The 25109-nt window shown below is 45.1% G+C and overlaps 2 protein-coding genes across 2 annotated transcripts in view; one reads left to right on the forward strand and one right to left on the reverse strand.

Annotated features, from left to right (window-relative positions):
- The window catches only part of Vwa9 (von Willebrand factor A domain containing 9), a 25782-nt gene extending 6155 nt beyond the window's left edge, over positions 1 to 19627 (forward strand). The window contains 11 exon segments of the mRNA XM_013010102.1: positions 505 to 612; positions 2926 to 3081; positions 4781 to 4850; positions 4853 to 4898; positions 5354 to 5496; positions 9157 to 9249; positions 11080 to 11224; positions 11956 to 12089; positions 15683 to 15801; positions 16935 to 17000; positions 19314 to 19627. Of these exon segments, the coding sequence (XP_012865556.1) occupies positions 505 to 612; positions 2926 to 3081; positions 4781 to 4850; positions 4853 to 4898; positions 5354 to 5496; positions 9157 to 9249; positions 11080 to 11224; positions 11956 to 12089; positions 15683 to 15801; positions 16935 to 17000; positions 19314 to 19565 (1332 nt within the window). The 3' untranslated portion in view covers positions 19566 to 19627.
- A 596-nt stretch (positions 19628 to 20223) lies between these two features.
- Hacd3 (3-hydroxyacyl-CoA dehydratase 3) overlaps positions 20224 to 25109 on the reverse strand; it is a gene marked incomplete at its 5' end in the record, with an annotated part of 34646 nt that continues 29760 nt past the window's right edge. Inside the window, 3 exons of the mRNA XM_013009909.1 lie at positions 20224 to 21747; positions 23521 to 23652; positions 24202 to 24308. Coding sequence (XP_012865363.1) covers positions 21671 to 21747; positions 23521 to 23652; positions 24202 to 24308 — 316 coding nt within the window. The remainder of the gene's footprint in view (positions 21748 to 23520; positions 23653 to 24201; positions 24309 to 25109) is intronic.

The following is a 25109-nucleotide window of genomic DNA, read 5'->3' on the forward strand; positions in this document are numbered from 1 at the left end:
CTTGCATGCATGAGGCCCTGGGTTCGATTCCTCAGCACCACATAAGCAAAAAGAAAAAAGCCGGAAGTGGTGCTGTGGCTCAAGTGGTACCTCGTTAGCCTTGAGCTGAAGAGCTGAGGGACAACACCAGGCCCAGAGTTCAGGCCCCATGAACGGACCCCCAATAAAAAATTCCTCATTTAAAAGTAGGGTTAACAATGGTAGGATGATTAAATCCGTGTATAGTGCACAGAATGGTGTTTAGGAGATTATGGTTAAGGGCCCATACATTTTGGTCATTGCTTTAATCTTATTTCATTGTCCTTTACAGTTGAGGAAGTCTGCTTTGCTGTGTTTGTGTGTGTGTGTGTGTGTGTGTGTGTGTGTGTTTTCTGGAACCTATGTTTTGGGGCTTACAGAAACTCAGTGTTCGCTGTATGATATTCAGACTTCGTACAGTTGATATTGGTTTCTAATAACAAAACAGCAGAGAATAATGAGCAATTTTTTTTCTCGCCCAATAAGGAAGCACTGAGTAATATGGACGATTATGACAAGACATGCCTAGAGTCAGCACTGGTTGGTGTCTGTAACATTGTTCAGCAAGAATGGGGCGGTGCGATCCCTTGCCAGGTAATGCTTAGTGTTTTTCAATGTCCTTAGTTAATATCATTAACGAGCCAGGCACTAGGGGTTCACACCTGTAACCCTAGCTACTAAGGAGGCTGAATTCCAAGGATTGCTGGTCAAAGACAGCCCAGGCAGGAAAGTATATGAGACACTTATCTCCAGTTAACCAAAAAAGAAAAAAAAAGTAGAGTTATGAATCAAGTGGTAGAGTGCTAGCCTTGAGCAAAAGAAGCTCAGGGACAGTACACAGGGTCTGAGTTCAAGCTCCAGGACTGGCACCAAAAGAAAGAAAAAGGGAAGAGAAAATATAGACCCCCAAACTGGCCTGTAAATCTTAGGTATTCAAGAGGCTGAGATCTGAGGATCTCAGTGTGAAGCTAGCTGAGGCTAGAAAGTCCATGAGACACGTCTCCAGTTAACTAGCAAAAAGCCAGATGTGGAGCTGTGGCTCAAGTGATGGAGCACTAGCCTTGAATGAAAAAGGTAAAAAAGTGCTAGGGAATGTGGTTTAGTGGTAGAGTGCTTGCCTAGCATGCATGAAGCCCTGTGGACGATTCCTCAATACCACATCAACAGAAAAAGCCAGAAGTGGTGCTGTGGCTCAAGTGGTAGAGTGCTAGGCTTGAGCACAGAGAGACTCAGGGACAACACCCAGACCCTGACGTTAAGCTACTAGGAGTGCATGTACACATGCATGAGCACATGTGCAAAACATACAAATCATTAACCACTGTAGTGTTGATTTTCCTCAGGCTCTAACCGCCTACGTTATAACTCCTCACACTACATTTTACACTATTTGTACAGTTTTTAAAGAAGGCATTAAATCACTGTAATCGTATCACACGAGTTTAAGTCATACTAATGTGTTCAGAAAGCAGACCTATGCCTCGAGGAAAGTATTTTCCTGGTAAATTGATGTACTGAATATTTATCTTGTTTATATAAAGACAAAGGGCTCACAGTAGAATTTGTAACCATTGAAGAACGGATTATAATTTTGTGTGGTAGAATTGTAAACACGGAACAATAGTGTCTATTCTTCATTATCTCAGTGTAGCAGTTATTCAGCAAATTTCTAACCATCTCAACTGAGTTGTCTAAAAAGTGAAGAGAATCATAAAGACTTGCGCTTGTGGGACACCAGTGGCTCACGCCTGTAATCCTAGCTACTCAGAAGACTAGGATTTGAGGATCTCCATTCAAAGCCAACCCAGGCAGGAAAGATGAAACTCGCATCTCCAGTTAAACACTAAAAAGTTGGTAGTAGATTTGTGGGCCAAATGGGAGAATGCTAGCCTTGAGCAGAAAAAGCTAAGGGACAGTACCCAGGCCCTGAGTTCAACCTCTAGTACCTGCATTTTTTGTTTTAAATGCACAAATTCAAAATACATGGTTTAGTCTTGTCTATGAGGATGGATGTTATGGAGAGCAGAGAGAGAGAGAAAGAATGGTGGACAAAAACAGTCATAATATTCAATGTACATATTGAAACTGGGACTAGAAAACTTCAGATGGATAAGTTTGGAGTACATGGAAAAATGATAGAAAGGTTGACACTGATCAAAGTGTATTCTACATATCAGTTGACGTTGAATTAAAACCCTGTGGTATAACTAGTTAAAGATAATTTTAGCCGGGGGCAGTGGCTCACATGTATAATCCAAGTTACTTAGAAGGCTGAGATCTGAGGATCCAGGTTCAAAGTCAGCCCAGCAAGAAAGTCTATGAGGCTCTTATCTCTAATTAACCATCAGAAAACCAGAAGTGCAATTGTGACTCAAAGTGGTAGAGTGCTAGCCTTGAGCAAAAAGAGCTCAGGGATAGCACCCAGGCCCTGAGTTCAAGTACCATGACTGACAAGAGAAAAAAAAGACAATTAAAAAAAATAAGCCAGGCATCAGGGGCTCATGCTTGTCATCCTACCTACTCAAGAGGCAGAGATCTGAAGATCATGGTTTGATGCTAGCCTGGGCAGGAAAGTCTGTGAGACTTTTATCTCCAGCTAACCAGTAAAAAGGCAAAAGTAGAGGTGTGGCTCTAGTGGAAGAACACCAGTCTTGAGCAAAATAGTTCACAAATAGAGCCCAGGCCCTGAGTTCAAGCCCCAAGACCGGCACATAAACAAACAAATAAATCACACAGTTTGCTAGATTTTCACAAATGGAAGCATGTATGTATATCCTTACTACAAGTAAGACGTAGAACATACCCATCACCCCACAAAGCTCCCTGCACATTCCTGTAGCAGTGAAAGCAAACCTGGGTGGAGCTGTTGGGCATGTGGCTTAATGGATACTTGTCCTCTACACACAGGTCGTTCTGGTGACGGACGGCTGTCTCGGCATTGGTAGAGGGTCCCTGCGACATTCCCTAGCGACACACAATCAAAGGAGCGACAGCAACAGGTTCCCGCTGCCTTTCCCTTTCCCGTCTAAGTTATACATCATGTGCATGGCAAACCTGGAAGAGGTAATACCTTCTGCTAACTGCTTTTTGGATGGGTTAGGTAAATCCCAGGGCTCGGTTTAGTTTTCAGTATATTCAATAACACTCTTGCGTACGGTCTAACATTTAGATTTGAAAAGAGTTGATTTCACATGCTCTTTGACAAAACAACACTCACCTCTCCGAGAGTATAGCTGGAGATGCCCATTCTGCTGATGACCATGAAGGGTTGAGATGTTCTTTTTTTTCTGTCCATTCCTCCAGAAATGTTGACAGAGGTATACTTTAGGTTTTTTTTGTTTGGGGGGGGGCCTTTTTTTGGAGGGGGGGACATAGGTGTTTTTGTTTTGTTTGCTGTGGTGCTGGTATTTGGGCTTAAAATCAAAGCCTGGATGCTGTCCCTGAGCTTTTTGCTCAAGACTAGCACTCTACCATTTTGAGCCACAGCTCCACTTCTGGCTTTGTTTGTAGTTTAGTGGAGCTGAAGATCTCACAGATTTTACTACTCAGGCTTGGTTTCAAACTGCCATCCTCAGCTCTCAACCTCCTGAGTAGCTAGGATTACAGGCATGAGCCACCAGCACCTGGCTTCTGATGTGTTTTATTCAATACTTCCTGCTTTTCCCATTGAGTCAGGAATTATTTCACTTTACCTCAGTTTTTCTCTCTATAAAATGCTGATAATTGATGGCTCTTGCCAAACCATGTCAGGAACAGGTTGTAGGGAAGATGCTGTATGGCTACTAACTGTGGTCTCCTGAGACTCTGCAGAACTACTTATGAATGAAGTACCTCTTGTAACCTTGAGGCAGATTGCAATAGTTGAGGTAAGAAAGTCCATGAGACTCAGTATCTCCCCTAAACTACAAAAACATCTGGAAGTGGAGTTGTGGCTCAAGTGGTAGAGTGCTAGCCTTGAGCAAAAAGCTCAAGGACAGCACCTAGGCTCTGGAATTGAGCCCAGGAACTGGCACACACACAGAACAATTGTTGTGTTACTTCCTTATTTGTATTTTTTTGGGGGGGTCCGGTCGTGGGGCCTAAACTCTGGGCCTGGGCGCTGTCCCTCAGCTCTTCAACTCAATGGTAGCGCTCTACCACTTGAGCCACAGCGCCACTTCTTTCGTTTTTTTTTTTTGCTTATATGGTGCTGAGGAATTGAACCCAGGGCCTCATGCATGCAATGCAAGCACTCTACCACTGAGTCACCTTCCCAGCCCCCGTAGTTACTTCCTTCTGATATTGACTGTTAAGAAAATCATCTCACGGACTCAACACCCGTAATCCTAGCTACTCAGGAGGCTGAGATCTGAAGATCATGGTTCAAAGCCAGCCTGGGCAGGAAAGTCCATGAGACTCTTATCTACCAAAACTACCAAAAAAGCTGGAAGTGGAGCTGTGGCTCCACTTGAGACTTGAGTCTTGAGACTCTTATCTCCAATTAACGACTCAAAAAAACTGGAAGTAGCTCTAGGCTGAAGTGGTAGAGCACTAGCTTTGAATACATAGAGGCTCAGGGACAGCATTCAAGCCCTGAGTTAAAGCCCTGCAACTGACAAAAAAATAGTGTAAGGCCTTGAGTTTAAGCCCCAGTACCAGAACCAAAAGAACAAACCAAACAAACCGTTTATTGCCCATTTTGTTACAGTGGCTGTGGCCTTGGTGTGCTGGTAGTGATGTGGTGATTTGTTCTACTTTAAAGGTGTCCTCTCTTGCTTTGTAGCTTCAGAGCACCGATTTCCTGGAATGCCTTGAAGGTCTCATAGACCTCAACAATGGTGAAGGGCAAATTTTTATTATGATGGCCCCCTGTGCTTGAAAAACGTGCAGTCTATGTTTGGGTGAGTATATGCCTTAAAGTTGTTTTTTGAGGGGTGGGGGGTGGGGGCTTCTTTACAATCTGATATTATAATTTGACAACCAAGAAGAACAGTTACTGTATTATTTCTTCAGTCTAATGTTCTCCCAACTGAGCTATTTCGGCGACCTCTCAGTTACTGTATTATTTCTAACAGTGTGAGTCCATTTTCCCACAGTTGCCCGTTTCTCAGGTAAAATAAGGTGGTCATGCTTTAAAAAGACTCAGCTGTTCCCAAGTTTAACTTGCTCTGGGGTTTCTCTCTCAATTGAAATTTCCTCTCTAAAAACATCAAAATGTTTTCCGTTTCACAAGTAGATTTAGTTTTGGAATCAGTGCGAAGGTTTAACCAACTTTACATCTTGAAATGTTACTTGTCCTTTTCTGTGTACCACATGTGAACTCTTCCTCCCTTAACAAGTCATGATCATCTTCTAGAAAGCTGATAGACCTGGCATATACGCCTTTCCATGCTGTGCTCAAGTGTGGCCACCTGACCGCTGACGTCCAGGTCTTCCCCAGGCCAGAGCCATTCATTGTAGATGAAGAAATCGATCCTATCCCAAAAGTCATTAACACAGGTAATGCATTAAAAATTCCCTCCTGGCTTTCCTCTTTTCTCTGCCCTCCTTTCACTTGTGACTTACTTTCTCCCCATCTAGGAGGGCTGGAAAGAATCTTGTATTCTCTCAGGGAGGTGCTATTGTCATCAGCCCTGGATTTTTTTTTTCTTTTTTGCTGTGGGCTTGAACTCAGGGCCTGGGCATTGTCCCTGAGCCTCTTTTCTGAAGGCTAGCCCTCTACCACTTGAGCCACAGCACCACTTCAGACTTTTTCTGTTTATGTGATGCAGAGGAATCAAACCCAGGGCTTCATATATGCTAGGCAAGCACTCTACCACTAAGCTACATTCCTAGCCCTAATTTATTTTTTTATACATGTGTGGGCTGGTCCTGGGACTTGAACTCAGGACCTACATCCTATCCCTTAGCTTTTTCTGCTTAAGGCTAACAACACTCTACCACTTGAACCAAATCTCCACTTCTGACCTTTTCGTGGTTCATTGAAGATGTGTCTCATGACTTTAGTGCCTGATCTGGCTTTGAACTGTAATCCTCAGATCTCAGCCTCCTGAGTAGCTAGGATTACAGGTGTGAGTCACTGGCACCAGGCTCCTGCTGCTTGCACTGTGACTAAAAGAAAGTGATATGCTACACTGTTTCCTTGTCACATTGCTTAGCCCCAGGCTTAGCTGAGATTGGCACTGGGGAAAGTCAATATTAAGTAAGACAGAGGAGAGTTGTGCCCCATTGATGGATTGATCCCTGGAGTGATGGGTACAAAATAAATCTCTTAGGAATGGGTGTTTGCCTTTCCAGTCACTCTCGTAACCTTGATAGCTAATATATGATGCTTAGTAGCTAATTGGAAAGTCAGTAAATGATCACACCTAAGCAGACAATGCATGTTCATTGTTTGAGGCACAGAGATTTTAGGAAAAAGGGCTGTGAGAAGGCTGCTTATTTTTGTGCTTATAGCTTTGGGCTATGATGAGCTAGTGTCTATCTCTGTTGTAACAATGGGACAATAGTATATTAAGCCACATCGTATGTTCTGTGGTCTTCATAACAGTTAAATTCAACCTCCTTCCATATTTCTTTGGTGAACGATTTCATTATTTCTTTGCCATATAAATGTTTAAAATCCTTAATGTAGCATCTGTTAAATCTATAGAATAGAGTAGGTCTTTTCCATTCAAATGAAACAGCTCTAGCTACTGGTGTTGGCTTGTTTCTTAGCTGAAAGAGTTAACGACAGCAGATTTGAGAGTCACGCTTCCAACATGGTATAAGTCAGTGTGCTGCTGCATCTAAGTTTATAAATAGTTTCCAGAATATATGTGTGTATATGCTTAGAAGAAAAATTGAAAAGCAACTCAATAAAAATTACTTTTCTTTTATGATGAATAATAAATGATTTTTTTAAATAATTTTAGTGTTTTGTTAAGTTGTATGTTAGTTATATAATCAAGCTTTGGAAAGAAAAGTTTCAGGGCCGGGAAGGTGGCTCAGTCTTAGAGTGCTTGCCTTGCATGCATGAGGCCCTGGGTTCGATTCCTCAGCACCACATAAGTAGAAAAAGCCAGAAGTGGTGCTGTGGCTCAAGTGATAGAGTGCTAGCCTTGAGCTGAAGAGCTCAGGGACAGAACCCAGGCCCAGAGTTCAGGCTCCACAACCAACAAAAAAAGAAAAAAAAAGTTTCAGTGCTAAGATAGTGGCTTAAGATGGTAATCTCAGCCCTCAAGAGGATAAGGCAGCAAGATTGTGAGTTCTAAGCCAGCCTCCCATGGGAAGACCCTATCAAAAACAAAGAGAGTATAAGGGGAGGCACAAAAGTGGAGGGACAAAGGGTGGAAAACTGCAGCAGTGGACTCACCGGACACAACTTATGAGTGGGATGGGAAGGAAAAACAGAGGGAGTGAGGGAAGGGATGACATTGTGCAAAAAGAAATACACTTGTAACTGGGCACTGGTGGCTCATGCCTGTAATCCAAGCTACTCAGGAGGCCAAGACCTGAGGATCACAGTTCAAAGCCAGTGTGAGCAGGAAAGTCTGTGAGATTCTTCAGTTAGCCACCAAAAAGCTGAAAGTGGGGCGGTAGCTCAAGCAGTAGAATACTAGCCTTGAGTAAAAAGCTAAGGGACAGCTCCCAGGCCCTTAGTTCAAACCCCAGGACCAGCACCCACACACAAACATACTTTGGTCCTTTAGTACAGTTTCTCTAAAGCAAAAACATCATTGTCACATTGGTTTTGCCACAGTGATTCTTTTTTTTTTTTTTTCTTGCCAGTCCTGGGTGTTTGAACTCAGGACCTTGGAACTGTCCCTGAGCTTCTTTTGCTCAAGGCTAGCACTCTTATTACTTGAGCCACAGTGCCACTCAGGGTTTTTTCTGTTTATGTGGCACTGAGGAATTGAACCCAGGGCTTCATGCATGCTAGGCAAGCACTCTACCACTGAGCCACATTCCCAGTCGTCCCATTCGTTTATGTAAAGGATGTATTTCTTTCTCAGGGAAACTGTTTAGGTAGTGACTTTATTTTTCAAAGAAGGCTGAATGAAGTTGTATAAGTATATTTTAGTGCCTCTGGCAACCTGAATAACCAGGACTATTAACAAGGAGATTTGACCTTAAGCTCTTGCCCTGGCTAAGGACCAAGCTTCATAAAAATAAAGTTGACCTGAGTTATCATATAATTTACATTCATTAATGTTCTTAAGAACAGACAATTACCAGCCAGGTGGCCCATGCTTCTAATGATAGCTACTCAGGAGACTGAGAACTGAGGATCAAGGTTTGAAGCCATCTAGGACAAGAAAGGCACCAAAAAGGGGCTGGGAATGTGGTTTAGTGGTAGAGTTATTGCCTAGCATGCATGAAGCCCTAGGTTCTTTTCCTCAGTACCACATACTTAGAAAAAGCCAGAAGTGGCACTGTGGCTCAAGTGGTAGAGGGCTAGCCTTGAGCAAAAGAAGCTCAGGGACAGTACCCAAGCCCTGAGTTCAAGTACGAGGACTGGCAAAAGAAAAGAAAGCTGGGGGCTGGGGGCTCACACCTGTAATCCTAGCTACTCAGGAGGCTGAGATCTGAGGATCACGATTCAAAAACAGCCCAGGCTCGAAAGTCTGTGAGACTCTTGTCTCCAATAAACTACTAGAGAAACAGGAAGTGGTGCTGTGGCTCAAGCGGTAGAGTGCTTGCCTTGAACTGAAGAGTACAGGACAGCGCCCAAGCCCAGAGTTCAAGCCCCACGCCTGACAAAAAAAAAAGAAAAGAAAAAAGAAAGGCACTAAAAAATAAAATAATGATAATTAGTAAAGAGAATTTCCATTATTTTTTTTGGGGGGGTGGTCCGGTCGTGGGGCCTGAACTGTGGGTCTGGGCATTGTCCCTCAGTTCTTCAGCTCAAGGCTAGCGCTCTACCACTTGAACCATAGCGCCACTTTCAGCTTTTTTCTTTTTGCTTATGTGGTGCTGAGGAATCGAACCCAGGTCCTCATGCATGCAAGGCAAGCGTTCTACCACTGAGCCACCTTCCCAGCCCATGCCATTATTTTCTGAGTTAGTTAAAATGTAAATTGTTGGTCACCATAATTGAAACCTCCACCTACAGCAGGGTATTTGTGAAATGGACTTCTCCTGGTATAAATTAATTCTCTGCTGATTCCTTCCTTTCAGATTTGGAAATTGTGGGGTTTATTGATATAGCTGATATTTCCAGTCCCCCAGTTCTGTCCAGACATCTCGTCTTACCTATTGCCCTTAACAAAGGTGAGTTCTTTTCTTATGCTATTGATGTATATGAAGACTTCTATTATCTAAAGTTATTCTTACAAGGTTGATAAGTTAGCCCTTTTTGTAGAGTAAAAGAAGACTAGTTGCCATGTTGGATTTTATTTTCTTTTTTTCTGCCAGTCCTGAGGCTTGAACTCAGGGCCTGGGCACTGTCCCTGAGCTTCTTTTGCTCAAGGCTAGCACTCTACCACTTGAGCCACAGCACCACTTCTGGCTTTTTCTGTTTTATGTGGAACTGAGGAATCAAACCCAGGGCTTAATGCATCCTAGGCATTACCATTAAATGAGCCACATTCCCAGCCCCCATGTTGGATTTCAGAAAAGACAATGTTCCTTCATACAGCAGAAATGTTGCTGCTTTCTTCTATGTATTAGTTGTGAATGAACAGTGGAGGTCCTCCTTAGAGATGAGGCTGCTTCTTCCTCATCTAGGACTCTGCCTTTCCTATGAGGAACATGCTGAGAAAGGCAAGGTGGTAACCAGAAGACTGCCTTCAGGAGAAGGAGGGAGCAGGGAAGGAAGGTAACAGTTATGCTGTGAAAACTGCAATACGTGCAATGCTGAAATATGGCAGAAACCCTTTGTTACAGTTAGGACAGTAAAAAAAAATAGAATGACAAAGCTGGGCACCAGTGGCTCACACCTGTAATCCTAGCTGTTTAGGAGGCTGAGATCTGAGGATTGCGGTTCAAAGTCAGCCCAAGCAGGAAACTCCATGAGACTTTTTTTTTGGGGGGGCGGGGGGGTGGTCCGGTCATGGGGCCTGAACTCTGGGCCTGGGCACTGTCCCTCAGCTCTTCAGCTTAAGGTTAGCGCTCTACCACTTGAGCCATAGCGCCACTTCCCGCTTTTTTTTCTTTTTGCTTATGTGCTGCTGAGGAATTGAACCCAGGGCCTCATACATGCAAGGCAAGCACTCTACCACTGAGCCACCTTCCCAGCCCCTCCATGAGACTCTTATCTCCAATAAACCACCAGAAAACCAGAAGCGGCGCTGTGGCTCAAGTGGTAGAGTGCTTGCCTTGAGCTGAAGAGCTGAGGGACAGTACCAGGAGTTCAAGCCCTACAACCAACAACAACAACAACAAGCTCTATTGCCTTGCAGGGGTGGGCTCCAGTGGGAAGTCTGGGCTAACAACTTGGATGAGAAAGGATGAATGTGGTCAAAGTAGATTGCTTGCATGTATGAAAACAGAGCAAGAAACCTGTTAAAATTGATTTAGGGAGGCCGAGGACAAAGGAGTGTGATAGAATGGAAGAAATTGATCAGGTATTTTGTACACGGGGGTGGAAATACCACAGTGAAATCCCCCTTGTGTCACCGTGTGTGCTCATAGAAAGATTGGTAAATGTGCATGTGCATACAACTTCCTAAGGGGGAGGACATTATGCCAAGCACATAGTAGATACTCATTAAATCTGGCTGGCTGGATGGCCAGACAGGTGGATGGATGGACAGATAAACCTAGTTAGTACCTTGTGGAACTGCAGAATATATCTTTGTAGGAATTGTGAGGTTGTGTCCCTGGATTCAGCATCTTTGGTGTATGCTGAACTCTTACTCTTTCATGGCCTTTGTCTCTATGGATTTGCTACTCTGGATGTTTCATATAAAGGGAATTTACATAATTATTGAAAAGGGATTTTTATATGGGCCTTGGAAAACTGAGATGAGTTTTTTTCCAATTTGTGATACATTCCCTTAAGCTCCACATACTTTCCCTTCAAGGCCAGGAGGAGCCACGCATGTACTTGGCAGTGGGGTTTTGTGGCTCATCTTGCTCTAACTCATTTTCCTCTTTCAGAGGGTGATGAGGTGGGTACCGGTATCACTGATGACAATGAAGACGAAAATTCAGCCAATCAGATTGCAGGCAAAATACCCAACTTCTGCGTCCTGCTCCATGGCAGCCTGAAAGTGGAAGGAATGGTGGCGATAGTTCAGTTGGGGTAGGAAACTTTCTTCTCATCTGGTTCAATAAAGGGATGGAAAACTGTATGGACTTACCTGAAAGAAAAATAGACATATCCTCCTCTGCCCTGTCCTTCCAACCTGCCATGGCTTTTGAAGTTAAGCTCTCCCTAACTTCTCCCTAGAATAAGTATGGAGTGAGCCTTTTAAAATATTAGTAGTGGGGCTTGAACTTGGAGCCTTGTACTCTTACTTGGCATTTTTGCCACTTGAGCCACACCTCCATTCCATCTTTTGTCTTTGTGTGTCAGTTGTAGGGCTTAAACTCAAGGCCTGGGCACTGTCCCCGAGCTCTTTTTGTACAAGGCTAGCACTCTCCCAACTTGAGCCACAGCTCTACTTCTCGTTTTCTAGTGATTCATTGGAGATAAGAGTCTCACAGACTTTCCTGCTCTGACTGCCTTTGAACCTTAATTCTCAGATCGCGTTAGCCTCCAGAGTAGCTACCAGGGCCTGGCTTTTTTTTGTTGTTGTTTCTTTTAAACTGCTTTTAATTTCCATATGTATATCATTTTGCCTGAAAAAGCAGTAATGCTCCAGAGGAACTATTAGAAAACAGTAGTATGCATTTTCAGGTTTAGGAGTTGGCATTGGTAAGAGTGTATGAGTGGTGGACCTGACTTCAAAGCTGAAGGCTGTGTCAGGCTAAATTTAGTGTGACAGCTTCAGGCTTGCTGTTCTTCTGATCTCTCCCTCTCTCTCTCTCCAGTCCCGAATGGCATGGAATGCTTTACTCCCAAGCCGACAGCAAGAAGAAATCAAACCTCATGATGTCTCTCTTTGAGCCTGGCCCAGAACCTCTCCCATGGCTGGGGAAGATGGCACAACTGGGTCCTATCTCAGGTAGAGCAAGATCATTTCTTGCCAGTCTGCACTGTACCTTCCCTCTACCATTCTGAGTATCTGACAGGAGTTGGAGAGCTGGCTGAGCTCTTGGTGCACCATGGTGTCTAAGGTTGGATGTCTACATAAGGAACTTGGCTTTCACAGCTCAGGGGAAACCAGCATTTAGGGTGCTTTAAGGAAATACAAACTCTTCAATTGCTTAGTGTGAAAAGATAAGCCAGGCACCAGTGCTTCACACCTACAATCCTAACTACTCAAAAGGCTGAGATCTGAGTATCGGGGTTTGAAACCAACCCTGGCAGAAAAGTCCAGGAGACTCTTATCTTCAAGGAACTACTTAGAAAAAGCCAGACATGGCACGGAGACCAAGTGGTAGAGCTCACCTTGAGCACAAAGAGGCTCAAAGACAGTTCCCAGGCCTTGAGTCAAACCCCAAGACTGGCCAAAAAAAAAAAAAAAAAGGCACTGCCATTTTTTTCCCCCCTTAGTGCACTATTTCCAACTCAAGTCCCTTTTATTATTATTACCTTTTTAATGTACCAGTCCTGGGACTGGAACTCAGAGAACTCAGGGCCTGGGTGCTATCCCTAAGCTTTTTTGCTCAACATTCTACTTGAGCCACAACTCTATTTATGGCTTTTTGATGGTTAATTGGAGATAAAAGCCTCACAGACTTTCCTGCCTGGATAGCTTTGAACTGTGGTCCTCAGATCTGCCTCTTCAGTTGCCACTCCTTTTGACAGACCCTTGTGCTGCTGGGTCCTTAGGCTCCACCTGTAGAGTGACCCTTGTCTCATTTGGGCTCATTTCAATTTCAGGCATGTTTGCCAAGCTTAGTGGATAAGCGTCAGCTGGCGTTGCTGGGAGGTGGGGGGGCGGGGAGGAAGATTGAACTGACTGTACAGGGCTAAGGTTAGCCAGGCGGAGGTGACCATCAGAGCAGCTCTGCCCAGTACTCAGAGCTAAGTCTTTGCCGGGGAGAGACATACAAGCTGTGTTTTGAAGAAAAAAAAAAGGTGATGAAGGAAGAAAGGGCTTCCAGAGTAAATCAAACACCTCTATTTCTAGTGGAAAGAAATCAGAGCTTCCAGGAATTGAGCAGGAGTGCAGGGGGAGCAGAGATGGTGGAGCATGGGGAGGGCAGGTGATCGATTGCAGATGGGCAGTAGCCAGATCTGAGCAGCCTCTGAAATACGAAGAGCCAAGACTTATGCAGGTGCTGAGAGGGACTGCAGAGGAGTCATGTGGTCAGATCCTCTGGCCACAGTGCAGCCAGCAAGAGAGGTCCCTAGGAGAGTTGGTATTCTGCCGCTGGTGTCCCTCAAGTTTTGTGACTTGGCTATCATCCAAGTGAGAGATGAGACATTTGACCTGGGAGTGATCCCTAAGGTTGCCATTGGGGCCAAAGGGTAGCCCAGGGAAGAATATAACTGCACCTATTGAGTTTGTGCCTATCAGACAGATATAGGCAGAGGAAGTCTCTTTGGGAGTCTAGCTCTAGTGATAGTTTTTACCAGAGATGTTTGTCCATAAATCAGACTCTTCTATCTGACTCCTTTCTGAGCTGGCTGCAATCCAGCAGCCCTCATTGTTCATGGAGGTGGAACTGCCATTTACTCTCTCCTGTACTTATGTTATTATGTATCTCCTGTATTTCTTTTGTTTTGATCCAAGACTGGGACTTAACTCAGTACCTGACACTTCACTCATTGATTTTTGTTTTGTTTTGTTTTGCCAGTCCTGGGGCTTGAACTTAGGGCCTGGGCACTATCCCTGAGCCTCATTGTTCTCAAGGCTAGTACTCTACCACTTGAGCCACAGCACTACTTCCAGCCTGTTCTCTGTATGTGGTTCTGAGGAATCAAACCCAGGGCTTCATGCGTGCTAGGCAAGCACTCTACCACTAAGCCACATTCCCAGCCCCTGAGACTTCATTGGCTAGTGCTCTAACTCGGGTTACATCTCCAGCCCTAAGGACTTCTTTTCAGTGGGAACAATAGCAGCTGACATTTATAAACTGAATTTTGTGCCAGACACTGAGTTAGACATTTGAATTCTCACAGAAATTTCATGAGGTTGGGATTGGCATGAGACAGTGAATAAAAGAAAACTTACATCTCCAGGCTATTGTGAGAACTCACTGAGGGGGATACATCCAAACTGCCTGAGGGCAACACAGTAGATGCAGAATGGTGGAGATCATGCAAAATAGCACTTCCATGGTTGAGACTGACCCCTCCTAATTCTGTCAGATCATCTTAAATACTTGCATCCTTTTTTTTTTTTTTGGCCAGTTGTGGAGCTTGAACTCTGGGCCTGAGTGCTATCCCTCAGCTCTTCAGCTCAAGGTGAGCACTCTACCACTTAATCTACAGCTCCACTTCCAGTTTTCTGGTGGTTTATTGGAGATAAGTTTCATGGACTTTCCTGCCGGGACTGGCTTTGAACCACATTCCTCAGATCTCAGCCTCCTGAGTAGCTAGGATTACAGGCGTGAGCCACCGGAGCCTGGCTAAATACTTGCATCTTTTGAGTAATGCAATATATAGCTAGTTCTTGATTCTGTTTTTTTCATTGTGGTGTGTGTCTCATTCTGACTTTAAATGTTTGAATGTGTCACTGTTCTGTAGGCCTATTGTCTATATGTCACCTAGCATCCTTCCTGTAACTTCGTGTGTGTGTGTGTGTACGTACGTGTGTGTGATAGGCCATGGTCAGCTGTTGCAGTGTTGCTATGACACTGAGTACGGTTGGATAACAGAGTCTCAAGAAAAGCTTGGAGCAGCTTGCTGGCTGCTGGCTAGAATCTAGACATAAGATATAGATAGACATGGAGAAGTCAGGGTGTGAGGGAGGGGAACTACAGTGCTGAATGAGGGAAGAGGTGACAGATTCAAACCAGTGCATAAGGACATACTCTCTGAGCCTCAGTTCCTCATCTTTAATAGGATTGACTGCTGTCCGCCTTCAAGGCTTGCTGTATATGCAGTATATGTAAAGTGTCTGGTACACAGGTAGAATTTAATAAATACTCTTTGGGCTTGAACTCCTCTGGGCCTCATGTTCTCACTTGGCTTTTTCTCCCAGGGCTGGAGCTCTACCACTTGAGCCACACTTCTACTTCTGGCTTTTTGCTGGTTAGAGTCTTGGGAAATTTTTTTTCCCCTGCTAGCTTCAAACCATGATCCTCAGATATAGCTGCCATATTAGACAGCACAGAAAGTTTGGCTGGTGGACTAGAATATACACAGCACAGTATGTTTATATATGTGTTTGAAAATAATGTACTTTAGTATTGCAAGTATGTCTTTTTTCTCCTCTCTGGCCTTAACTTACATGGCAGGCGAGTGAAGCTGTTTCTTCAGGACATTAGCTGTTCTTCACTAGGCAGGCCTCTTGATTCCTTGCTGTCCACTATCCCTGGCTTTCTACTGGAAACAGGTTCTCCAGCTCGTTGAGGTGAATGGATTTTCTTAATTAATGAGGTAATAGGATATAGCAGATTGAATGACTCAGAGAGCCACTAGCCTAATTGGAAATGGAATTGATTGTGTTTGCCATATGTCATTTGGAATATCTTTTTCTTGCAGATGCTAAAGAAAACCCTTACGGTGAGGATGACAATAAGAGCCCATTCCCCCTGCAACCCAAAAACAAACGCAGCTATGCCCAGAATGTGACTGTCTGGATCAAACCCAGTGGCCTACAGGTAAACATTATATCTGCAACGCGCGCCCGCCCCTCCTTGGGGACTGGAGGCCGCATTTGGGTTAGCAGGCAAAAGACATTTGATTTGATTTGCCTCTCCTTTGATACTCCGTAATTCACTTACTTATAATGTGTCATTATTGCCAAAAAGGATTCGAGATGGCCTACAGTAAAACACCTAGAAAACAAAATCATTTTTTATAAAATTTAGAGCAATAAGAAATCTAGATAAAGAATGGAAAGAATTGTGCCTGGAACCCAAGGCCAGCTGGTAATTGTGTTTAAGCAGGGCAGCTCTGGGCCTCCTCCCATGGTCAAAACAGAAGTGAGTTGGGTTGTTTCTCTTGTCCAGTAGAAGAAAGCATGTCTGTTCTTCTTGGATGTATTTTCCCTGCACCGGAGGTTAAAGTAAAATTCTTCACATGGTGAGGCAGTAAGTGAGCAATACTCGTAGTATCAGTGTTGTCTCTCTGTGTGTGCCAGTACTAGGGCTTGTACTCTGAGCCTGGGCACTGTCCCTTACCTTTTTCACTCAAGACTGTGCTTTACCACTTGAGCCACTGCCCTACTTCTGGCCTTTTAGTGGCTAATTGGAAATAAGCATCTCATTGACTCTGTGTAGTCCAGGTTGGCTTTAAACCACAATCCTCAGATCTCAGCCTTCAGGGTAGTTAGATTACAGGCATAGGCCTCCAGAGCCTGTCCAAAAAAATTTTTTTTCTAATACCATCAAGCCTTTTGAAAAGGGAAGGTGTTTCACAATGTTAAACATTAACTGACATTAACTCAAAAGGGATCATTCATTCTGCTTTCTGTTCTCATTTTCCTATCTTTAACCATTTAATTACCCTTTTGTACTTTTCCACTTTTTTTTTTTTTTTTGGCCAGTCCTGGAACTTGAATTCAGGGACCTGGGCACTGTCCCTGAGCTTCTTTTGTTCAAGGCTGGCACTCTACCACTTGAGCCGCAGCGCCACTTCTAGCTTTTTCTGTGTATGTGATACTGAGGAATCAAACCCAAGGCTTCATGCATGCTAGGCAAGCACTCTACCACTAAGCCACCTTCCTAACCCCTGTATTTTTCCACCTTTTTACCACTGAATTCTAATGTTGAATTCCTTTTTTCCTTAATAGACAGATGTACAGAAGATCTTAAGAAATGCAAGGAAACTCCCTGAAAAAACACAGACATTCTATAAGGTGAGACTGAAGTAGAGTAGAAAGTGCTCCAGAAGCGCCCCACGTAGATGGTCCTCCATCAGCTGGAATATGGGCAGAGATCACATGGGAAGCTTGTACCCAATGTTAAATCAGTCCGTAGATGTGGTAGGTCCGCTTGTGCCTCAGCGTCCAAGAATGGAGGGCTTCTCCGTGTTGGAACCGCCATGAATAATGAGCCCTTACCTCTCTTGTACAGAGATCCAGTCCTACCCAGGCCAGCATTAGGTGGAGGACTTGGGGTGGGGAACTGCCCAGAACCTTCTGTGTGCACCTGAGAAGCCACTTCCTGAAAGGGCTTCCTATTACTCTAGTGAATTCCTGAGTAGACGGCCGTCCACAGCCATTAGGGGAATTGTCTGGTGGAGAGGCTGAAGTGAGCAGGGATGTGGCGGCAGGGAGCGCAGTTACACTTGCATCTCATTCCTCCTCGTCCTTGTGGAGGCTGGCAGAAATGAGATTCAGGGCGGTGTGAGGTGCCCTTGTCTAGTCATAAAACATGGCACACCGCCAGCCTCAGGCTAGCATCTCTTCTGAGAACATACAAAGCTACAATGCCTGGGGTTTTATCTCATTGCCTTTATTTACTATTATCTTCAAACCCAATTATGTAAGCTGGGAAAGCAAGCAAATGTACAGCTTGCTTGGGGGGTTTCTGGGTTGTTTTTTGCTTTTTGGGTTTTTTGGTGATGGGGCTTGAATTCAGGGCCTCGGTATTGTCCCTGAGTTTTGCCAAAAACTAGTGTTCTATCACTTTGAGCCACAGATCCACTTCCAGTTTTCTGGTAGTTAACTAGAGATGAGTCTGATGGACTTTTCCTGTCCAGGCTGGCTTCAAACTATGATCCCAGATTTCAGCTTTCTAAGTAGCAAGATTATAGGCATTAAGGCATCAGCGCTCAGATGTTTTGTTGTTTTTTATTGTGAAAATACTGTACAGAGGGGTTATAATTACATGGGCAAGAAAATAAGTACATTTCTTATCAAGCATTATAGCCTCCTCCTTTGTTTCCCCTTCCCATCCTCCCCCCCACCCTGCCCCCCCACCCAATCATCCCCCTGTTTTGTTGGTTTAAGACAGGTCTCACTATATAGCAGAGACTAGCCTTAGACTCACAATCCTCCTTCATTACCCTCCTGAGTGCTGGGATTATAGATGTGTCACCACACCTGGAAGAATGAATTGCGTTCATCAAGTTTAACCAGGGAGCCTCTGGGTCAGCTGGCCTCTCCCCAGTCCACAGGCCCTTGCCGCCATCTCGGTAGTTTTCCATCCAGACTTGTCGCTGTCTATTTAAGGTGGGCACGCATGTTCAGTGGCCTTTTCGTAACTTGTCACCTTTTAGTAGAGAAGTAGTCAGCTAGCAACGGCCTCTGCAGTGGTTATGTGTAATGTGTACACGAGGCCTAAGACCAGAGGCTTCCCAACTCGCACAGATCCCTCTGCTACCCAGCCTTGCTGAGGAGTCTGTCCAGCCCAGCTCCTGCAGACAGGTGCATTGTCACTGCAAGGCACGGAAGGTTCCCAGCCTCCTGGCAAGCCTTCGCCAGCCTTGAAGATAGACAAGAACCAAGTCTTCATGTAGTGCCTAGTAGGTGATGTACACACATTGCTCATCACATTTGGCTCACAAACCTCCTCTCGCTGCCTTCTCCTGGACCAGAACCACTGGTCCCCACACTCAGATTACTGGTGTCTCTATGTACAAACATGTTCTCCTATAAAAACGCCCCCCAAATCGGGCGCCGGTGGCTCACACCTGTAACTCTAGCTACTAAGAAGGCTGAGATCTGAGGATCGCAGTTCAAAGCCAGCCCAGGCAGGAAAGTCCATGAGACATTTCCAATAAACCACCAGAAAACTGGAAGTAGTACTGTGGCTCAAATTGTAGAGCTCTAGCCTTGAGCTGAAGAGCTCAGGAACAGTGTCCAGGCCCAGAGTTCAAACCATATGACCGACCAAAAAAATGCTCTCCAAGCCAGATGCTGATAGCTACTGCCTGTAATACTACTCAAGAGGCTGAAATCTGAGGCTCATGGTTCAGAGCCAGCCCTGGCAGGAAAGGATCTCCAATAACTATTCAAAAAAAGCCGAAGTGGCACTGTGGCTCAAGTGGGAAAACACTAGCTTTGAGCAAAAGCAGCTCAGAAACAGCACCCAGGCCCTAAATTCAAGTCCCAGGACTGGCACCAAAACCAAAACAATGATCCCTAAAAGGTGAGGTCAAAGAGCTTACTCTGAGCTGAGCACTGAAAAGGGAGGCAGCGAGGACATGAGGGCTGCTTCTGTTGCAGGAGCTGAACCGATTACGAAAGGCTGCCCTGGCCTTTGGCTTCCTGGACCTGCTCAAGGGCGTGGCAGACATGCTAGAGCGGGAATGCACACTGCTGCCTGACACGGCGCACCCCGATGCCGCGTTCCAGCTCACCCACGCCGCCCAACAGCTCAAGCTGGCTAGCACCGGCACCTCTGAGTACGCCGCGCACGACCACAACATCACCCCGCTGCACACAGACTTTTCGGGGAGCAGCGCAGAGAGGATGTGAGGCCTGCCTTGGACCTTCCTTGCCTAGCTCCTATTTGAACAGAAAAGCCTTTCCCGTGTGGTCCCATGCTGCCCAGCAGTGCTGTGATCAGGGTGGGGAGGAAGGGCTCAAAGCTTGGGCTTGGGCCCTGGCCCTGTCAATAGGCCTGGAAGATAGTCCTGGTTGCTCTGAGAGGAGCACAGCTCCTGAAAAGCAAGGACAAGACAAGCACTGAGCCCCTACCTTCTTGGCCAACCTGCCCACAAGGATTCTCTGGCTTGTGAGTTCCAGAACTTTCTTTAGAACTCGGCAAAATGTGGTGGTAACCCTTAGGTGCTTTTGGTAACAGTAGCCATGTGTGTAAATGATTCTTGTTTCTTCAAGTTTTTTTTAAAAACTGAAGTAAAATATGTGGTTTTCTATAAAATGGTTTCACTGAGGAATGTGTGCTGTCCCTTGACTCCAGCTCTGTTCCTCATGTTCATTTCTAAGGCTTGTGCTCCCCTGGTCTCTAGCACAGGCCTGCCTCAAACTTGGGCAAGCCAGGACTTCTGGGCACCTCCTTTAGCACCCCCTTTTCCAGCTCCTCTATACTTTCATCAGGAGTGCTCGAGCAACTGCTTCTGTTAGCAGACACAAGACAAAAATATGACCCGTAATCATCTTCAAGCACAAGCAGTCAGAATTTTGATTGTAAATGTTTTAATAGAAATACACAATCTTTCACTTTTTCAGACAGCAATAAAGGGGAAGGATCTTAACACTCGCAAAGAATACAGGATTTTTGTCACAAGGACTCAGCGAAATCCATTGCAAAGCTGATAAGCCCGATCACAGAGCTGAAGGACAGCAGGAATCAAAACGAACAAGTGCTGACAGGAGTTCAGACGTGCCAAGCACCCTTCCCTGCCAGGTGCCAAGAACTTTTCAAGTAACAGCCAGTGTATGCCCATCACTAATCAATGGTTTAGGTCACAGCAGGCTTCCGGGTTAGGCTCAGTGGAACAGGACAGTTCAGCAAGTCTCCTTCCCCCAAGAACAATGGGGATGGCAGGAGAGAGCTACCAGGCCCTAGCTCCTCAGACAAGTGTTACTTCTAACACTTTTATTTGGTCTACATGGAATGTATTGGAGGAATCTGATTTGTTTTTTTTTTACTATAATGTCTAGATTTTCTCAGGTCGTCTTTTGGTGGGTTTCCTGCCAGAAATCCTTGATAAGGATCAGCTGGTTGTTCCCAAAGTTCCTGCTCTGTGTCCTACTGCAGACAGGTTAAAAAAAAAAAGCTAGTGTTTTGAGGTTCAGAAAATGCATTGTGTGTGCCACTTCTCAGACAAAAAAGTACTCACGTAGGGACTGAGCCTGAGAGAAGCAGCCTGGCAGCATGAGCACGTCTAGCCTCTGACCTTTCCTGTCTGCCAGGCTGCACTGCCAGCAACTGATTCCTGCCAGTGTAGCCTAGGGACGCTCGTAATCTCATGAGAGCCTCTATGTTATAGCCCCTCTTTGTCTAGTGTTGAAAGGAGTTAGCTAAGAAGGAAGTGATCACAGTTCTGATTGGTTTCTCTTAACTCGCTTGGCCTCGTCCCTGCCCACACAAGTAAGCACTGCAGTGACAGATGTGGTTAGGCCAATAGATATCAGCTGTTCAGTGTTCCCCAGAAACGTCCATAACACTCCACTACTAAAGGAACCCCTCAGATACAGTCCTGCCCCAGTCCTTTCCAACGGCCTTCTGTAGAGTATTAATAGACTTTTTTCACAAAAAGCAAGAGCTGACTAGCGCAAATCCTAACTGCAAGGATGCGCAAAGCCTTGGAGGGCGAGGGCCTTGGAGCCGTCCCTGGCGTGTACATAACACACTGACAAGAAGCAGCCAGGGTGGAGGCTTCGTTGCCATTAAATACACAAGAGTGAACCTGTTGTCAGAGGTGAGGATCTGTGTCATGCAAGTCCTACACTAACAATACAGTAAATTCAGGAATGTTACGGGGAAAGAAGAAAGATGGACTCACTGAAAATGTGTTTGAACTTTAAAAAAAAAAAAACTTACATCAGTACCAGGTAAAACAGTAAGAATCACAGATGAGGCTCAAACTGGCAAGAAGCTGTCTATCTGAGTCTCCTCAGTGGATCTTCTTCTTTTTTTGTCCATAGCGCCTCCTGCGCTGTTTATAAAGGTGACGGAAATTTATGTACAACCCTGAGAAGAGAAAACAGGTGGTCAGAATTGCAAACCTTGTCCATCCTGTGTAAGTGGAAGCACAAGAGTGGGCCGCAGAACCTGCCCTCGAGACAACACAACTCCATTAATATTCTCCATTTAAAAGTCTGTAGAACTTTAAAACAAAGGTAAGATCTTTAAGACATTTTTACTATACCATATCACCTAATCTACTCATCTAGGCAGTTCAACTCAGTGCAGACACAACACACTTCACCCTACCTGTGTCAGCAAGCACAGTTCAACACTTTTTCCCCCTTGTGTATTAACTCAGGAGTGAGGGAATAACTTACTGCACAGCTACTCAAGAGCATGTATTAAGCAACAATCTAAAAGGTGTAAGACACAATTCAGTGACAGGAAACTGGATTTCAGTGTCAGATACAATTTGTATCATGTGATCACTGAGTAGGTTGTAGCTTAGCCTTGCCTCAATTTTCATTTTATAAACTTAACTGTGAAAAAAATGAATAGATGTTAAAAAAAAAAAAAGTTCTGCCAGGTGCTGGTGTCTCATGCCTGTAATCCTAGCTACTCAGGAGGCTGAGATCTGAGGATCACCGTTCAAAGCCAGGCCAGGCAGGAAAGGCTGTGAGACTCTTATCTCCAGTTAATCACTAGAAAACTGGAAGTGGTGCTGTAGCTCAAGCAGTACAGCACTCGCCTTGAGCTGAAAAGCATAGGAACAGTGCCCGAGCCCAGAGCTCAAGCCCCACAACAACAACAACAAAAAAAAAAGTGCTCTAACCTATTAAGTACTAATTGGTTTTGAAATTAAGATTTACTTCATTTTGAAGAGTAAGAACTATACTGAATATTACAAATTAACAGTGTGCACTAATATAATACAAAGCTACCAGGCGACTGTGTGCTGACATAGTTCTGTCCCAATTTCTATCCCCATTTCCATCCAAAGTGTCTTCCCAACATTTCCTTCACCTTCCCACATGCCCTGTGCTGCTTCGTGCTGACAGGAATATTGGACTGCACAGTGAGCTATGAGATAAACAATTCCCAAACGGTGCACTTCACAAGCTCAAGAAGCGTTTCTATACCACATCCACAAACAGATTCACATTTTTGGTGAGAAATCCTTCTGGAATGAATACACCCTGTGCTGAAGTAGGAAACCAGGAAAGTTAACCTTGCTCATCCCCTGAGGGAGTAGATCTTCTCTCCAGTACAAAGTGACCAGGACGCCAACTTTCTGGCTTCACCCTCTGGGACTCCCAGCCTCCACATGCCGGGTATTTCCTATACATTTTCCTCCAGCACTGGGCTGGAGCACTGGGTCCCTTCTGAGATTACGTTCTGTTTCTGATCACCTGCTCGGGGGCTACCGAGGAATGGGACCACAGCAACCAGAGTGAGCTGAGCACACCTCCTCCACTTGCCAGCCTGACTGGAGTCCCAGGAGAGACCTGGAGCTAGAACCATGGAATGCAATAAAGGTTTGCAATTTTTTGCTACTTAATTAAGCCTTGTGATGATTTGTTAGAACCCAGCAATAACTAATATATATATAGGCTGCTGTAGTGCATTTCTGTAGCCCAGGCTGGCTCCTACTCTGTTGTCAAAGCATTTCTAATGCTGTTTGAGGCTGTGGTAGACACTCCTGGTAGGTGTAGTTTTTGCTGTGTACATCTTCTCTAAGGCTATGTACTCTTCCAGAAAAAGCTAGCTAGTAAGGACACTTAAAACGCTAAACCATTCAACAGGAAAAAACATCTACGTCACCGAGAAAATACTTACCTAAAAATAACATGATAAGATAAACCTGAAGGAAAAAGGAAAATCGCACTTTGATTTTCACAGGATATGGCAATGTGAAACTGAATCTTCCTGACTCGTTAAACACAGGAATGGACTGGATCACGGAGACCGCTGCAGACAGAGAGAGAGCTCATCAGCAGTGTGGGACACAGGCCTGCCGCCCAGCCCCAGCTGCCTGCCCAAGCCCTCAGCAGGAGGGCTGGAGGCTCTTCCTTCGCCCGCCCCTTCAACGCAAAGCTTGGGCCACTGCTTTCCCCGGCCCCTTCAACGCAAAGCTTGGGCCACTGCTTTCCTCCCCAGGTCCTGAGGTACCCAGGCTGTCCACTGAGAGGAGCAAGGATAGGCATGGCACCGGGAGAGGAATCATACCAGAATTCACTGGGTGTGGATCAGAATAAAACAAACACACAACTCCTAAGAACTCCTAAGAGCATACCATAAATGAACCCCCAGCTGCCAAACCTTATACCAGCTGTCTCTGCAAGAGCCAGAGACATGAGGGAAAGAGGGTGCAAGGAAGAAATCCTGAGAAGTCCAATACCCTAGTTATCAGACTAATACCCTAGTCATCAGGCTCAGGCTGGCAGAGCTGAAACCACTGTTCTCTTAGCCACTGGGCAGCCTAGGAGCCTTGCTATGAGATCTTGTTTCTGAAAATACCTTCTGCCAAACATCCCAGAGGGTAGATGGGAATCCACACGGTGTAGCGAAGCCAGGTGAGTACCTTCCAGTCCATGTCGATGCAAGTGAGCATGTAGAAGGGGTACCTGACAGGAACAGGGATGCCAGTGTGAAACCGTCAGGTTCGAATGCAACCCTACAAGTACCATGGATGTGTGTGGCTCATGCCTATAATCCTAGCTGCTCAGCAGACTCAGATCTGAGGACTGCAGTTTGAAGCCAGCACGGCGGGAAAGTCCATGAGACTCCAGTTAACCAGCAAAAAGTCAGAAGTGGAGTTATGGCACAAATGGTGAGTGCCAGCTTTGAGTGAAAAAGCTAAGGGACAGTGCTTAGGCCTCGAGTTCAAATCCCAATACTGGCATATCATGTGTGTGCACACATGCTTCTTTACAACATTATTTGAATCCTGGCTACCTACCCACTCCTTTACTGACGAAGTTGAGGTCTCAGGGAATTCTTATCAACGTATGTAGCAAACCTTTTTTTAGGAGAATGGGGGAGGTGGGGGAGAGGGGCAGTTTGAACTCAGGGCTTCTTGTCTGTTAGGCAGGTGCTCTACCATTTGAATTACATCCCCAGCCATTTTGGCTTTGTTTTTACAGGTAGAATTTAACATTTCTGCCTGGGCTGATTTCAAGACATTGATCCTACATCCTCTGTTGTGGCTGGGATCACAAATGTTTCCCACCATGCCCAGCATACTGGCTGAAATGGGATCTTGCCAACTCTTTGCTTGCAGAAAGTTGAGGTTCAAGCTGGACACCTGGCTCACTCCTGTGATTCTAATTAGTTAGGAAGCCAAAACCTAGAGGATCCCAGTTTAAAGCCAACAAAAACAGAAAAGTGTGTGATACTCCTTGTGGCTGTGGCAAACACTCCTAGTG

Source organism: Dipodomys ordii, unplaced genomic scaffold (genome assembly GCF_000151885.1).
Source record: "Dipodomys ordii isolate 6190 unplaced genomic scaffold, Dord_2.0 Scaffold11, whole genome shotgun sequence".
In the NCBI taxonomy this organism is placed as follows: Eukaryota; Metazoa; Chordata; class Mammalia; order Rodentia; family Heteromyidae; genus Dipodomys; species Dipodomys ordii.